Here is a 17,019-nt window from a genome sequence, read left to right as displayed (position 1 = left end):
ATAACTAAATCTATGTTTTCCCTAGGTACCACAATTTTTCCACCTTCCCCCATTTGTTTTCTTATTGTTGGTACACATGAGTTCTTGAAACTGTAGTCTTCTCTGGGTGGCTGGAAGCTTTCCTTGCTCAAGCTCATCCCTTCTGCAAAGAATCTTGTAACTCAAAATGGTGCCCCAAAGACACAACTGTGGTAATTTCCAAGGGATTCCTCTTCCCCCTATGAGAAGTCAAAGCCGGTAAACCTTTTGGCTTACTTTTGTCTTTACTTTTATCTTTTCTAACATTCTTAAAGGGTAAAGATTTAGATCTTACTGCTGCAGCTTTTGAATTAGAGCACTGATGAGGAGACTTTCTCTCCATGTAGTTATGCCTAGATACCATAAAAATCTTTTCTAATATTGATTCTGCAGCCGGTTCAGAGCTACACATCTCAAAAACCAACTAAATGGCAGTAGCACTTTTACTTCCGCTTTCATGCTCTGAAGCCTGTGTGCTCGCAGGTATTTGAGTGGTTTGAACTGCAGTAGCACCTTCACCTACACTTTCATGCTCTAAACCTGGCATGCTTGCAGGCATTTGAGCTAACCCAGTGGTTTGGATTGCCCATCTAGCCTTCCAAAGAATGCACTTTGGAACAAATGAAATGCAAATTAACAGTATGCCACTTCAAATTCTATTATCACTATACATTTTGTCTTCTTAGAGGACATTAGTATACAGTATTTATTATAATTAACTGCCTTTGAGTTGACTTCGACCATGGTGACCCTATGTATGAGAGATCTCCAAGTTAACCTATCCTTAACCAGCTTGCCCAACTCCTGTAGACTCATGGCTTTGGCTTTTCTGATTGAGTCCATCCATTTCCTCTTTTCCTACTGTCCTCCACTTTACCAAACATTATAGTCTTTTCTAGGGAGTCCTTTCTTCTCAAGATATGCCCAAAATACGACAACCCCAGTTTAGTCAACTTTGCTTTTAGGGAGAGTTCAGGCCTGATCAGCTGTCAGATGCATCCATAGGTCTTTTTAGCGGTCCACAGTATTCTTAGACGTCTTCTCCAGCCTAACATCTCAAATAAGTTGGATTTTTTTCCCTATCAGTTTTTTCCTATCAGTTTTCTTCACCATCCAGCTTGTCTTATCTAGAAAAGGGAAATACGATGACTTTGGTACATAATGATATATCTTTACACTTCAGGATCTTGTCTACTTCCTTTATAGCTGCCCTTCCATAATCCTAGAATCATAGAGTTGGAAGAGACCGCAAGGGCCATCCAGTCCAACCCCCTGCCATGCAGGAAATCCAGATCAAAGTCAAGAAATCCTAGTCTTCGTCTGATTTCTTGACTGCAGTCTCCTTTCTGATTGATGACTGAGCCCAAGTATAATAATAATAAAAATAAATTTTATTTGTAGCCCGCCTTTCCAGTGACCTGATCAAGGCGGCATACATACACATAGGAAAATATAACATGAAAAATCTTGAACTATTTTGATCTCTTTATCATTTACTTTAAAATTATGTAGATCATCTGTGGTCATAATTTTTGTTTTCTTGATGTTTAGTTGTAAACCATTTAAAATTTGGTTCTTCTTTAAATAAATCTATCTATCATCAATGTCCCTTTTATATAGCTCTTCTGTGTATTGTTTCCATCATCTTTTTATTCCTTCTTGGTCATGTAATATGTTTCCCTGATAGTCATACAGCATCCCCCTCTTGGCTAAAATTTTCCCTTGATTTCCTGAAACTAGAAGAAGAGTTCTCTTGTTCTTCATTTTTTGTTGTTAGCTCCTTTTTCATTGCATTGATTATTGTAGTAGTTCTCCTTATCCATGCATACAAGTCATTGTACATTTGCATTCAGGGGTCTGGTTCTATTTATAGTATATACAGTATAGTATGGATACAAATATTCAAAAGTAATTATACCTTCAGAGTTGCTACTGCCCAGGTTCTTTCCTGTTCAATCCAAGAAGGTATCTGGTCTCTAATGCTTTTCTGGGAATCCTTAATAAAATAAGAACAAAGTGGGTTGTGGATGTTACACATATATTTTCAAATTAAGGACAGAAATGATTTATTAATGATATACTTTATTCATACTAAAGTCCCACTGCTTTCAAAAGTTGTACTGCTTTCAAAGAGAGAATAAAGCACAACTTTAATTTATCCATTTAAAATAAAAATGATTTAAATGTGCTTCATATGGCACAATCATGCTTTCTATAATTTAAAAAAAGCAACAGTGCAGGGATGAGACATGCAAACAATATTTTGGAAGTTTAAAGAGCCTTGGTCAAGGATGCCCATCCTTATAGCTGCTCCCCATGAGGCAGACTTTGGCCCGTTACAGACGGGTCTGAAAATACGGACTGGGTCCGTATTAGGGTTAGAAAGGGGCGTCACTTCCTGACGCCCCTAACCCTAATATGGACCCAGTCTGTACAAAATGGCAGCGGCCGTTCCACACGGCCACCGCCATTACGACGTCACGACCACGTCGTCTCCAAACGAGGCGGTGCAGACGTCACGTCTTTGCGCCGCGTGAGGGCGCCTAAAGCGCCCTTTTCACGGTGCAAGAAGGAGCTCCGAAACGGAGCTCCTTCTGGGGTTTGCGTCGCTGGGCACTGCCTTTACATGGCTGCTCCCAGCAACGCAGAGGAGAAAGGGGCCAAGCGGTCCCTTTCTCCTCCTCCCCACCGTCGCCGGGTGTCCTTGGGGCTTGAAGCCTCAAGGACACCCCTTTCCAGGCCGCGGGGAAGCGGCCTTTTGCCGCTTCCCCGTGGCCTGCAAAGCAGCGGATCGGAGCCTCGGAGGCTGCCAGTCTGGCAGCTAAGGCCCCGATACAGCGGGGAAAGGGGCGGGTGCAGGCCGCCCCAAACGGGCAGTCTGTAACCCACCATTGTTTCATTCTCTCATGTGTGTACATATTTTCATAACAAAAGTGGGCAAAATACAGCCCTCCAATTGTTCTTGGACTGCAAATACCATCAGCCCTAGGCAGCATATCCAATGGTGAAGGATGATGAAGTTGCACTTGAGTATCATCTGGAATGTCATATTCTGCCCACAACCTACTGATCAATCTGTCTGTCTGTCGATCCAGCCAGATGAGAACCAGGCTTCTCTCCAGCATATCACTGTCAGACTTATCCATATATACTTGACTGTAAGTTGACCTCATGTTTAAGTTGAGGGCAAATTTTGGAGCCAAAATTATGGATTTTTATATGGCTCGTGGATAAGTCGAGGATAAAACTTTGGTGTATGTAAAGGATAAAGTTTACTATCTTCATACAGAAATGTCTTATTCAGATCCCTTTAAGCCTGATTCCTCTTGGCATTTCTTTGAGGGGAAGCATCAAAGAGGTGCTACTACTGCCATTTTCAAAACCAAGCATTCAAAAAGGCCAGAAGCAGCATCATGGTGGAAAGAGTAGAGGGGGCTGGTTCTTCTTTTGGGTGTTCCAGGATGAACTAAGCTCTTACCTTTTGTCACTCTACAGAGAGAAGGAAAAGGACTAAAATACAGTACTTGCATTGACTCGTGGATAAATTGACCCAGCTTTTTGGGGTCAATTTTTTTGACTAAAATTTCTAGACTTATACATGAGTATAAGCAGTGCATTTGTCAAATTATAACAGTAAAAATAATAGTAAGCAATAATAACAACAAAACAGCTTCTTTTATATACCAACCTTTCTCCTAAGGGAGCCCAGAACTATATACAATATAGTAAAATAATCATTTATACATAATATAAAAGATCACTCACAGATTTTCTTAACATGTCTCCAACAATCACACCAGTAAATGTGTCCCATTCCTGTTGAAAGAATGGTAAAAACAAAACAGGATAATGGACACAAATGGAAATTCTGAAAACATAGATGAACTTAAATCTTGTATTATGAAAGCGATCTATGGCTAAATTCTATTCTTAGCCTCATGTAGATGGACTATAACTCAATGTAAGTCCCACTGAGTAAATGGGTCTAGTTTTGTTGCTGTGTGCCTTCAAGTCACCCGAAAGGATGGCTTGTGGGCAGAGTCAGGGCACAGCATCCTGATGACACATGCCTGACTCTGCCTCCAGAGTACCACGATACTATGCGCTGATCTAGATGGTGCATGGTATCATGGTGTGTCTCCTGCGCTGCATCCAGTTGACAAAGCACCAAAGGGGTGCCATACAGCCGCACCGCCATGGCTATGGCACCCTCCAAAGGCCAGACTGGGGCCCGCGGTGTGAGGTTGCTGCAGCCCCAATCCGGCCAGGAAAGGGATGGCTTCCCGCCGCCCATTAGGGGAGGTCTGTAGAGCCTCTAAGTTCTGACTTATGGCTAGCCTAAGGTGAACCTATAATGGAGTTTTGTTGGCAAGATTTGTTCAGAGTTTTGTCTTTGCCTTCTCTAAGGCTGAGAGAGTGTGACTTGCCCAAGGTCACCTGGTGGGTTTCTATGGCTGAGCAGGGATTTGAACCCTGGTCTCCAAGAGTCATAGTCCAACATTCACACCATTACACAACACTAGCTCTACTCTAGTTGTGACTAAGTTTTGGCTTTATTCTCTTTGAACAATGAACCAGGGATGGATGTATATTTGGAAGGCTGCAGAGCAAGAGAGATGTTAGTACAGGGGTCTGAAGCAACAAAAAAGTCTAATTAATGTGTATCTTCCTCTGACACTTCTCTGCTCAAAACAGTATTTCATATACTTAAAAACTGACCTTTTGGCACAGTTATAGATTTCCGTGTAACTTGAAGTAAAGCTCGTATAATTATATCAAGAATATTCAGATTCTAAGATAAAAATAGAATGCAGTTGAGTCCAAAATGGGACTCAAGGTGGCAGAAAAATTACAAAAGTGTAGAACCAGCCACAGATAAGTCCATTCCCATGTTCCCACTGAAAAGTTCTTGTGAAGGTGGTAGGATATAAATGATGTGTCTTCTCTGAAGATCTTAATGCTCACACAGCCTGAAAGATACCGTCCTTCAAGAAGCCTGGACCTGAGACGTAAATGTTATAAAAAACTAACACTTTCAATTGTGTCTGAAAACAGATAAGTGAAGCTATTGCAACATGGGAGCTGGGTGCTCCCTACAACCAGTATCTATTAGTAATCAGGCTGTAGCAATTTGGACCAGGTGAAATTTCCTAACATTCCTCAAAGGGAACCCTATGTAAGAGTAAATTATAGGAATTCAATCAGCATATAACTAAGGTACTCACACCAAAATCTAAATGAAAAAAAAAGTTGGTTAATTTCTTTGTCAGATGAAAGGAAGCATCCTTTATTTGTAGAACCTCCAATCTATTTCCAGAGGCAAGGTTTAAGGAATACCTTTCAACATCTATATGACAAAATGGGATCAATCTGGAAGATCTCAGATAGCAAGGAGCAGAACTTCAAATAGGTAGTCCAAAACTTATCAAGCTAAGCAGTTTTACTACACTGCAGTTATGAGATTGCAAGTAGGTCATCTATTTTTTCCAACTCAAACATTTGCCATAAAACATTTGTTTTAAACAGTTAAGAATTTGGACTTTGGACTTTATTCCATAATGTTCTAGACCTATAAAGTTTTAAAATGTACAGTACTAGTAATAGTAACTTTAACTTTGACCCATATATAGTCACCCCTCCTTTTTTGTGGGGGATCCATTCTGGACCCCCTCACGAAAACAGTTTTGCTTATATTCAAGCACCATTAGCTTGAATATAGGTGCTCAGCCGCAGGAGCATGCAGGCATGCGCCCCATTGTTTCCTCCTCCATTCATCCCTCGTGCATAAGTGAGAGATGCAAGTTTCAAAACCATGAGAACAAAGGGAGGACTATATGTTGATACACACACACAGACACACATTCAAGAGACTAGCAGTAGGTTGAAGCTATGTTCACTCCCTACATCCTTCTATAGAATCATGGAGCTGGAAGAGAGCTCATGAGACATCAAGTCCAACCCCTTGCTCAATGCAGGATCTCCAGCTAAAGCATCCCCAGTAGGTAGCTGTCCAGCCTATATCTGACGATGTTCAGAGAAGTAGATCCCATCACCTCTCTAGGCAATTGGTTCCACTATGAAACCACTCTTTAAATAATAAGATTTATTTATAGCCCGCCTTTTCACAAGGAATCAAGGCGGGTTACAGCATTTAAAAAACCATACAATACAATCTTTACTGGCAAGAAGTTCCTTCTGATTTTCAGTTGAAGTCTATCTATCTGGGAGGCCCTTGTGGTCTCTTCCAGCACTACGATTCTATTAATGCAAGCTAAAATAGTATCTGTATTCCTTGCTTCAGCATCATATTGCTGGTTCATGTTCAACATATCATCAAAAATAATGCCAAAATCCTTTTTGAATGTAGTTCTGATGACCTAAGCATCCCCAACCATATACATGTGCATTTGGTTTTGTGGCCTAAATGTACAATTTTACATTTCTCTCTATTGTATTTCATTTTATTGAATTCAACCCACTTTTCTAGCTTATCTGGATCATTTTGAATTCTGTTCCTAGCTTCCAATTATTAGCCATCCTTCTTAGTTTTGTATCATCTACAAACTTTGTAAGGATACCCTCTAGCAAGTCAATCAAGTCATTGACAAACATATCGAAAAGTAATGCTCTAGGACAGAACACTGAGGCACTCCATTTGTTATCTCTTTCCAATCTGCAATGTAGACATTGATGACAACTCTGAGTGCAGTTTTCCAATCAATTATGGACCCGTCTGACAATGTACTTGTAACTTGTCTATTCCACATTTAATCAGTTTGATAATCAAAATATCTGTTGAAAACCAGATAAATGACATCCACAGCTTTTCCACCATCTACTTAATTAGTGACCTAACCAAAAAAATGTAAGAGTAATTTTGTAGGATTTGTTCGTGACGAATTCATGCTGGTTACTATTGATCATTGCACTGTCAAGGTATTTTCCCTGGTACTGAGGCCAGGCTGTCTGGCCTGAACTTTCCTGAGTCTTCTCTTTTGCCTTTTTTCAAGAGAGGGAGAACGTTTGCCCTTCTCCAATACTCTATCACTAAGATTTCCATCCCCTCATCCATTTCCCCCAATTGTCTTAACTAGCATCAAAGTGGCACCAACATCAATATTAACACCGGTTAACCAAGTTCCTTTACTAGCATCTCATTTGAACAACAGGAATGCTGAGAGGGATTGTGCAATTTTGTAGCCCTTTCCTAATTTCTTAATCATAGTTAAAGGATTCCACTTTAAGTCTTCTTGGGTAATTTTTTGCTGCAAACAGATTAATTATATGCCCTGGATATAGTAATACACGGAGACATATGTAGTATATCCCATCAACATCTTTCATAATATTCAAATAGGAAATGAGACATTTGTTACTTATCATGAAGGTTTCATTCTTCAATGTCTCGGAAGTACAATCCATTTTACAGTTGGGTCAAACCCTTGCTCACCAGTTCATATGCAAGAATATCCAAGATTCAAAGTTCTTTCTTTATTATGGCTGTTTACTTTTCTAACTTCAATTCAGTTTCGTTCTAAAGCCTGATCTAGCCCTTTGCGAATAAATTCTATGGTGTGGATTGCTCCTCCAAGCCATTCAAGAATGAAACATTCATGGTAGGTAATAAATTTTTCATTTTCTGAATGGCTTGTAGGAGCAATCCACTTTACAGTTGGGATATACCCAAGCACTCCCCTTAATGGGTGGGTGTGGCTTCCGTAACCTTAGCTATAACACTGACTGCAGCACTTTCTGACCAAAAGCGGCCTGTACTGATTTAAATTTATTTATTTTATGATGCCTTATAAAAGTAGATGTTTCTTTCCAGCCTACTGCACTGCAAACATCTTCTCAAGATGCTAAAACACCATACACCTTACTTATTGCCATAGACCGTGTTGAATGAGGCCAAACATTTGTGTGGTCTTGAAACTTTTGCCTAATCATAACAAAGGAAAATGCATGCTTTTAACCATTGTGCAATAAACACTTTAGACACTCTATTTCCCAATATTTTAGGGTTGCTTTGGAAGAAAAGTTGGATATAAGGACAATGTCAAATGATCGTGATCCCACTTGCATAATTCCGATACCCTTCTGGACGATGTCACAATTATCAGTAAAACTACCTTAAAGGTTAGCAACCTTAAAGAAGTGTTTCTTAATGGTTCAAAAGGGAATAACATCAACCTGTTTAACACCAAATTTAAGTGCCATGCACAGGAGGGGGAACCTTTAAAGCTGCTCCTATTAAAAAAATCTCCTTCTGGTCTTACTACCGTAGCTAAAGCTTCCATTTGTCTTTTTAAAGAAATTGGTCTTAGTCCATTTTCAATTCTGCTTTGCAAAACAAATTAAAATGTCATGTATCTGCACCCTAGCAACATCCAATCCTTGAAACTGACACTATTTCAAAAAATACATTCCAAGTAGTATTTGTGTTGAAATTTTTCTGGAAGCAAGCATACTCTCAAACACTCCATCAGCATATCCATGCTTCTTCAAATATCTCCTCTTAATAACCACACAGTCAACTTTGACCATGCTTGGTTGTGATGACAAATTGGACCCTGATGTAACAAATGAATTCTGGCTGGTAAGTGCCACTCTTTCATGGTTGCCATCTACATCAACAAAGGAAATAACAGTTGTCTTGTTCTGTTAACAACACTTTGGCCCTTTCTTGACAAAACTTTGCTAAAACCTTTTGAATCATTGGAATGGGTGGAAAGGCAGACCCCACCTTCAGAGCATTATGCTGCTCTGCAATTCTGCTTCCATCGATTGAAAAATAACTGCTTACTTTGCCAATAAAAGGTCAGCAGGGAGAGGACCAGCCTAGCCTCCCATGAAAGGGAGTTCTACAGGGTGGGAGCAGCCACTGAGAAGGCTCTCTCTTGTGTTCTCACCAAATAAGACTGGGATAGTGGTGGAACGGAGAGAAAGCCTTCTTCTAAGGATCTTAGAGCTCTAGGTGGTTTATATGGGAAGATATGGTTTCTCGCATAGTCTGGACTTAAGCCGTGCAGGGCTTTATAGGTCATGACCAGCATTTTGAATCTCTGATTGCAATCTGCCCTATTTCACTGAGTTCCTCTAAGCCTAAAATCTCTGTCTACCAAATGTTCTACCTCCCTAAAAGGAAATATTTATATTTCTGTATTTTCCTTTATTTTTTCCTTTTTCTGCAATGAAGGTGTTGCCTGCCTCTTATCTCTATTCTCATTTAATTCTCTATTATCTAATGCCTTTTCTCCAAAGACATATTTCCTGCAAAAAGCATATACGCAACACTAGTTGATTTCTAGTTGACTTCTGAATGCTACAACTAAAGAGATCTCCTTGCTATATTTGTCACAGAAATGCTTTTCACTGCAAAGGCCATTGACCCGTGCCCTTCATCTACTATAAATTGAGGAGCTGTCTGAGTTTTTTCCTACTGCCTTAAATACTGACTTGTAATTCCTAAATATCCTGCATCCACAAAACTGCAAAACTGCTGCTCTTGCAAATATAGAAGCAGCTATCAAGGACCGTATTTCTAATGAAGAAGCCTAATGAGATCTCTCAGCAAGGATTCAATCCTACACTCATCAACATCCTTCAGTGCAGTATCACTCTCTTTCAGGACTATCTCATGAGAAATACATACTGAAATAGGATCTTCCAACAGTGGTACTTTTAATCATTCTATATCCTTTTTCTAAATGCATAAAGCCTCTGAATAAAATTCTGAAGCCTCCTTGTATTCAAAGGGGAATGCCATTCTAAATTAAATACTTCTTAAAATGTTCCCAGACTGGAAGTTCCATATCCTATGGTAATGGTTTCCTCATGATAGATGCTAACTTACTATCACTATTTGTTTTACCTCTTTCCTTTTACATTCCTTGATATGTTTTTAAATTTCTTTGCCACAAATAATCTAGCTGAAAATATTTTTCTTTGCTATATTCCTCAGATACAACTTCTCTTTACTCATTAGACATGTAAGATTGAACCTCTACCTCTGATATTGAGGTCTCTAAATCTCCCTGAATGTGCTTTGATTTTCTAGAACTCTTCCTACTTACATGCTCTGAAACCATTTTCTTTTGACTCAATAACTCCCATTTGTTTACTCACTTTACTTTCCATAACTACCTTATCTAGCATTTCCAAATTACTTCTACTAATTTGCTGATTTATGAGAAGAAATCATTAAACTCTTATCTTTGTAAAGAATTTATCCATCTCACTTGATTAAACCAATTCATCAAATTTAAATTACTGAAAGGCATGAAATTCCCTTCCATAGGAGATACTGCATTTCTGTTAACCATCCGATTTATTTCTCCATTAACTGATTCTCTCATTATGTCTTATATACTGAAATCTATTTCTTCTGATGAACTGCATCCCTGTTCATAGTTATTAACTGACTCATGCATCTGGTCTGTATTCTGTGTCATTACATGCTTTATGTATTCTAAGAAGGAGGGACGTCACTCCCTGCTTTTAGGTTGTTCTGAATTAGTTTGTGTTTGCCTGTCTTTGTTGTTCTCCAAAGCCTTGTCAATCAAGATGTGCTTTGCTTCACTTCCAGGCTGGTTGTTTAGCAACACCTTGCTGCTCAGACCTGCCAGCTTGTTTGGAATGCTCTTTATCAAGATGTTGACCTCAAGCAAAAGTAGGCAATTCTGCTGCAGTTTTCTCCTGATTTCCATTTTCTTTCCAACCAGATAATAATAATGATGATAATAATAATAATTTTTATCCCGCCTCTCCCTGTACTGGATCAAGGCGGGTAACAATAAACAAAAACAATAAAATCAAACATGACTATCAATCTCCCTTCCACCCTAAAATACCATTAAAAACAATTCCTAATTAAATGGTTAATAAAATAAAACGAGATCAAAGTCCAATGAGTACCGCTAAATGGAGAGGAAATTCTAAGTAGATCAGTTTGGGAAGGCCTGCCAGAAGAGATCCGTTTTTATTGCCTTCTTAAAGGCCTCCAAAGATATTAGATGGCAAATCTCATCCGGCAAGTCATTTGACATTTTTGGAGCAGCAACATAGAATGTCCTCTGGGAAGTCGTCTTCAGTCTAGTTCTCTCTAACTGCAGTAGGTTCTTCCCAGAGAACCTGAGAGTGCAGGAAGGATTGTATGGGAGGAGGTGTTCCCTCAGGTAAGCTGGGCCCAAGCCATGCAGGGCTTCATAGGTAATAACCAATACCTTATACTGTGCCCAGAAGCTAATGAGCAGCCAGTGTAGGGATTTTAAGATAGGTGTAATAGAATCAAATTTGGAACTCCCTGTCACCAATCTGACTGCTATATTTTGGACCAATTGCAGCTTCTGAACGTGGCATGAGGGTTGCCCCATGTAGAGCGCATTGCAGAAATCGAGATGAGAGGTTACCAGTGAATGTACAACCGTTTCTAGGTTTTCCCATTCCAGGAAGGGTCGTAGCTGGCAAATCAGCCGAAGCTGATAATGGGCGCTCCTAGCTGTCGCATCCATCTGGGATGACAGCTGAAGCGACGAGTCCAGGAGCACCCCCAAGCTACAGACACAGGCCTTTAGGGGAAGTGTGACCCCATCCAGAACTGGAGAGCTTATCACCATACCTGGACTGGGATTGCCTATAGCGAGTACCTCCGTTTTATTTGGATTCAATTTAAGTCTATTTTCCCTCATTCAATCCATTACTGACCTCAGGTGGTCATTCAGAGGGGAGATGCCTTCCTTGGTCACTGAAGCTGTCTGAGACAATTTGGGTATCATCAGTGTACTGATAACACCCCACCCCATGTCTCCAGATGATCTAACCCAGCAGCTTCATGTAAATGTTGAATAGCATTGGCAACAGTATCACGCCTTGAGGGACGCCTGATTTGAGATCCCTCTTGGCTGAACAACTGTCGCCAAGCGACACCATCTGGAACCTGCCTGAGAGATAGGACCGGAACCACTGCAGAGCAGTGCCTCCGATTCCCAATTTCCTCAGGTGCTCCAGAAGGATACCACGGTATATGGTATTGAAGGCCGCTGAGAGGTCCAAGAGCACCAACAGGGCCACACTTCCCCTGTCGATGCACAGATGGAGATCATCGACCAAAGCAACTATGGTAGTCTCCACTCCATATCCTGACCTGAAGCCAGTTTGAAATGGATCAAGATAATCGGTGTCATCCAAGACTACTTGGAGTTGTTAGCAACTGCACTCTCAATTACCTTGCCTAAAAATGGTAGAAGAGAGACCGGTCAGTAGTTAGATATCTCCAGGGGATCAGAAGAAGGGTTTTTAAGAATGGCTTTGACCATAGCCAGTTTTATTGTCTCACCTGTCTGTTTTTTAGATTTTTTAAATACTCTTTAATTCCTATAGGTGCTCTGCTTTGTCATCCACCTTCTTTTTCATGGTTTCTGCTGTTTTGGAGGCATTTGTAAAGAACCTTCCAAATTATTCTCAGTTTTGTAATAAATATTTTCCTCAGGGCTTTATTTTTGCCTGATGCCACAGAAACAGATTCTTTCACAGTCATCTGGGTATTCCCACTAAAATTTGTTTCTTTGGCCATAGTCTCAGAGCGTATGTGTCAGCATTACTGGGCATTTAGCCAGGTTTTGTGGGGAGACAATCAACAGTACTTGTTCTTTCTTTCCATTCCCCAAGTTCATTTTAATCCTTTTGTCCAACGGAGCTAACAAAACTATATTGCTATCTTGTTCATCCAATAATGTTTCCATCTTCTGCCCAATACTGTATCCATTTTATGTACGTATTTTAATTACTAAAGTAAGTGAAGGCAGAAAAAAGACAGATCTACCAGCAAGGCGGGATTTTAAAAAATCTGACATGAAGGCAGAAGAGCAAACAGTCATAAAAAGAGTCTAGGATATTCCTACATGTGAGCTGGCACACAAGGGTTTAACCCAACTATAATGTGGATTGCTCCTATGAGCCATTCAAGGAATGCAATGCACCTAGTCTAGTACCCATACTGTTTTTGTATTAGTGTCAAATTAAAAAGAAAGCATTACTGTTGCACTTACATTATCTTGAAAAAGTTCAGGATGCATCCCTTTCACAAAATGTAATGCAAACATTAGTTGATCAGCCTATAATGACAGAAAAGATAAACAAAACGTTATTCTGCACTCAGCACTTTTTAGGAATTCACATTTTATAAGCTAATTTCCCCTTTGCACTTAAAAAACCACAGTCAAGGTCGCATAAACTGGTGACATACAGACAGGCTTTTTCTGATGAACTAGACTAAATATGCCAAACATCTACTGAGCACAGAAGTAGTAGAGAATGACACTGGCACAGGATGTTGATAGTAGCACCACAGCTACAACTTGTTAGTACTGTCAAGAAGGAGCCATGGAAAACTCCTTTTGAATGTCTTTTATCGTGAAAATGTAAAGATATGAGGCTGGGCAAGCTTGAAATAACAGAGTTTTTCAGGTTGCATGAACCAGTTTGATATATGGTTTGAGTTCAAATTTCTTCTCAGTCACTGAAATCCCACTGGCTGATCTTGGACAGATCACATTCTCTCAGCCTCTGAGGAAGGCAAAGGTGAAGTTCCTCTGAACAAATCTTTCCAAAAAGATCCAGTTATAGGTTCACCTTAGGTTAGCTATAAGCTGGAAATGACTTAAAGGCACACAACCATCAGATTGTATGCAGCTGAGATAGAATTGTTCCTGTGTTGTTAACCGCTAACAAGTCAATTTCAATTTATTGGTAATCCTGTGAATGAGAGACCTCCATATCATCAAGGGCCTGCTCAGGTCTTGTAGACCCAGGGCCATGGCTTCCTTGATCGAATCTATCCATTTATAATGTGGTTTTCCTCTTTTCATGCTGCCTTCTACCTTTCCAAGCATTGCTGTCTTTCCTAGAGAATCATGTCTTCTTATGATATGTCCAAAGTATGACAGTTTCAGTTTCACGATCTTGGCTTCTAGGGAGAATTCAGGCTTAATTTGCTCTAGGCTTAATTTTCTTAATTCGGGCTTAATTTGCTCTAATTTCCTTCATTATTGCTATTCCAAATTCTAGTCTTTTTATAATTTCTTGACTGCATTCCCCATTTTAATTAATGACTGGGCCAAGGTATGGAAAATTTTGAACTATTTCAATGTCTTTTTCAAGTTATATAAATCATCTGTGGTCATTGTTTTTGTTTTCTTAGATGTACACCTGCACTTGTACTTTTTTCTTTGATTTCTGCAGTAATCGTTCCAAGTCTTTGCTGTTTTCTGCTAGTAGTGTGATGTCATCTGCACATCTTAAATTGGTGATGTTCCTTCTCCAGTTTTCATGCCTCCTCCCTTCAAATTTAATCCTGCTTTACATGTGATTTGTTCGGTGTACAAATAAAACAGACAGGGTGATAAAATGCAGACTTGCTTTAGTCCCTTTCCTATTGGAAAACAATCTATTTATCCATATTCTGTTCTGATGTCTCTTGTCCTGACCAGAGACTACACATCAGGACAATCAAATGTTGTGGAACATCCATTTCTTTAAGAGTGAGACATAGTTTTTCCTTATCTCTACTATCAAAGACTTTGATATAATTATAAAGGACAGGCTGATTTTGTTCTGAAATGTGTTGGTTCATTCCAGTATCCGACTTATGTCTGCAATATGATCCCTACTGCCTTTCCCCCTCTTGAATCCAGCTTGGACATCTTACATTTCTTGCTCCAATGAAGTCTTACAGGCTGGGTTCCCCCTAGTCTTGCATAATCTAGTTCAGATGATGCAGGTCAAAACCCCAGGGGCAGGAATGGGCCTGATCCTACCTGTCCAATTTACTTCTGGTTTTCCACAGAGTTTCTAGGAAACTCTACGGCAAAACCTGGCTGTTCACACCGGCCCCCTCACTTCTTATATTGTCGGCCATCACTTTCACTCAGAAGCCTCTCATCACTGCATCTGATGAGGAAACAGGGCACCTGGCTGCACCTATGTGGCAAGGCACCTGTTTCCATGTGAGATGTGGCGACAGGGGCTTCTCAGTCAGAGTGATGATGCAGCAAGGTAAGGAGCACACGCCATTCATGGGTCCCAGGTCAGCACAGAAATGGGTGCTGAAGCACTTGAGCCAGGAAAGTGTGGGCTCTGAAAGACCCACACCATGCCAACAGCTGTACATTGATCGGCTTGAGTCCAATAGTGTCAGTCACAGGACTACTCATAATTGTCCCCTGCTGTACTTCAGTAGTTCATTGAGTGCCATTCAACCAGGGAGTTTTATCCTCTGGCACTATCTCTTGTTTCATGTTTTATTATCTCACAATAGCATTTTCAGTGCATCCCTTATTTTAATCACATCTTTACCATAGAATGCTCCAAGAGATTAAAATCATTTAACATTCTCATATTTTTAAAGTGTAGCATGCAATGATTTCTAAAGTAATATAAATGATTCAAAATAGATTCAACTAATTCTGTAATACACAAATGTGCATAACCTTTGTATGAAAACCTTTTAATACAGAATGGCTGCAATGTAAATGCAGCAGGCACTGTTACATTTCAGCCATACATCAGTTGAAGTGAAAGGGTAATTGAAGTAGCTCACTTCTGTACTGAGCAACTACATAAATCCCTAACTACTAATTTATAGTTTTTTCAATCAATTCACTTTCAGAGCAAACCAACAGCATTTTAAAATCATCTACAATATCAAGCTGAAACACAGGGTGAGATCCAGCAATGTTAATGATATAAAGCACCATAATAACAAAAGCAAATGGTAATTATTCATTTTGAAATCTCAAAATTGTATCTTTAACCTTCCATTTATCTTCTGTTCTTTGGGGGAAAGTTTGGACAGAGAGTGAAAATGAAATGTCTCTTCCCGTGCCTTCTGAAATGTATATAAGCATGAAAAGATGGAATGCACTAACTCACTCAACTGCTGTGGCTATTCAAATCTCATAATATGTTGACATCAAAGTGGTGTATTATGGAAGAAGATACCAGAGCTAGATGTAAGAAGTTACTGGTGTTATGTATAACAAGTTATTTGGGGTTAACTTAACAAAGCCATACTTCAGAAGCAATTCAATGACTAAGAATTATTTGGAAAAAGTTGAAGGCTTTCATGGCCGGCATCCATAGCTTTTTGTGGGTTTTTCAGGCTATGTGGCCATGTAGAAAGAAACTCTGCTAGAACATGACCAGATAGCCCGAAAAACCCACAAAAAACTATTTGGAAAAAGTTACTTTATATGTGTATACTGAAAAGAATATTTCAAATTTTATGCCATTCTTTTATCAATCCTCCCACATACACACACAAAAGTAATTGAAATTAATGGGAAAATAACAAGCAGCTCAGTAAGCAAGTTAATGGTTTATGTTGCAATGCTTTAAAGATGAACAGCAATGAGTATCTCTGCAAACAACACGATTAGTAAAAAGAACAAATTAAAGAGGAGCATTTTAAAGATGGTAGTAGAAAGCTTCAGTTTTTCTAGTGCAGTTTTTATTCAATTCAATTCACTCAAATGGGCCTGGGATACTGCATGGCAGTTTTTGCTGTAAATAGTGTATATGATGGCAGGGTGGTGACTAACAAACAATGCAATCAAACAGTTTTAATTGTTTAAGAAAAACTTTACTTTCAGTGCAAGGGAAGGTTAAGAAATGTCTATTGGGCTGTATTCATGGGGATTGGGGGCAAAGGACCCTCACAAATTTGAAAATTTTGCAAATAACCCCTCCCTCCAGTTTCAGAGCAACAGGGAGAGATTAGAGAGGAGTGTGCACGCCTGCCTCTCTTCCCTCCTCCAATGCTTCAAAGAGCTTGCCTGAGCTCTCTGAAGCATCATAAGGAAGCTGGGGGACTTGCAAGTACAGCTCTAACCCCTCCTCCTCACCCCAGGCAAGCTCTCTGAAGCATGGAAGGAGAGAGAAGCGCATGGAACATTCTCCTGCCCTCCTTATCCACAGATTTTTCATCCACAGATTCAAGTATCCAAA

At 39.8% G+C, this 17,019-nt stretch overlaps 1 protein-coding gene across 4 annotated transcripts in view; it reads right to left on the bottom strand.

Moving 5' to 3' along the window:
• Positions 1 to 17,019, bottom strand: part of DYNC2H1 (dynein cytoplasmic 2 heavy chain 1) — a 248,851-nt gene that overhangs the window by 97,495 nt on the left and 134,337 nt on the right. For all 4 annotated transcript variants that reach the window (XM_042458285.1, XM_042458287.1, XM_042458286.1 and 1 more), the window contains 3 exons: positions 13,065 to 13,130; positions 3,784 to 3,834; positions 1,937 to 2,014 (listed from right to left, as the gene is read on the bottom strand). In XM_042458285.1, the coding sequence (XP_042314219.1) occupies positions 1,937 to 2,014; positions 3,784 to 3,834; positions 13,065 to 13,130 (195 nt within the window). The remainder of the gene's footprint in view (positions 1 to 1,936; positions 2,015 to 3,783; positions 3,835 to 13,064; positions 13,131 to 17,019) is intronic.

The sequence above is a fragment of the Sceloporus undulatus genome, chromosome 3 (genome assembly GCF_019175285.1).
Source record: "Sceloporus undulatus isolate JIND9_A2432 ecotype Alabama chromosome 3, SceUnd_v1.1, whole genome shotgun sequence".
NCBI lineage: Eukaryota > Metazoa > Chordata > Lepidosauria > Squamata > Phrynosomatidae > Sceloporus > Sceloporus undulatus.
This window is presented reverse-complemented; position numbering and strand designations above follow the sequence as displayed.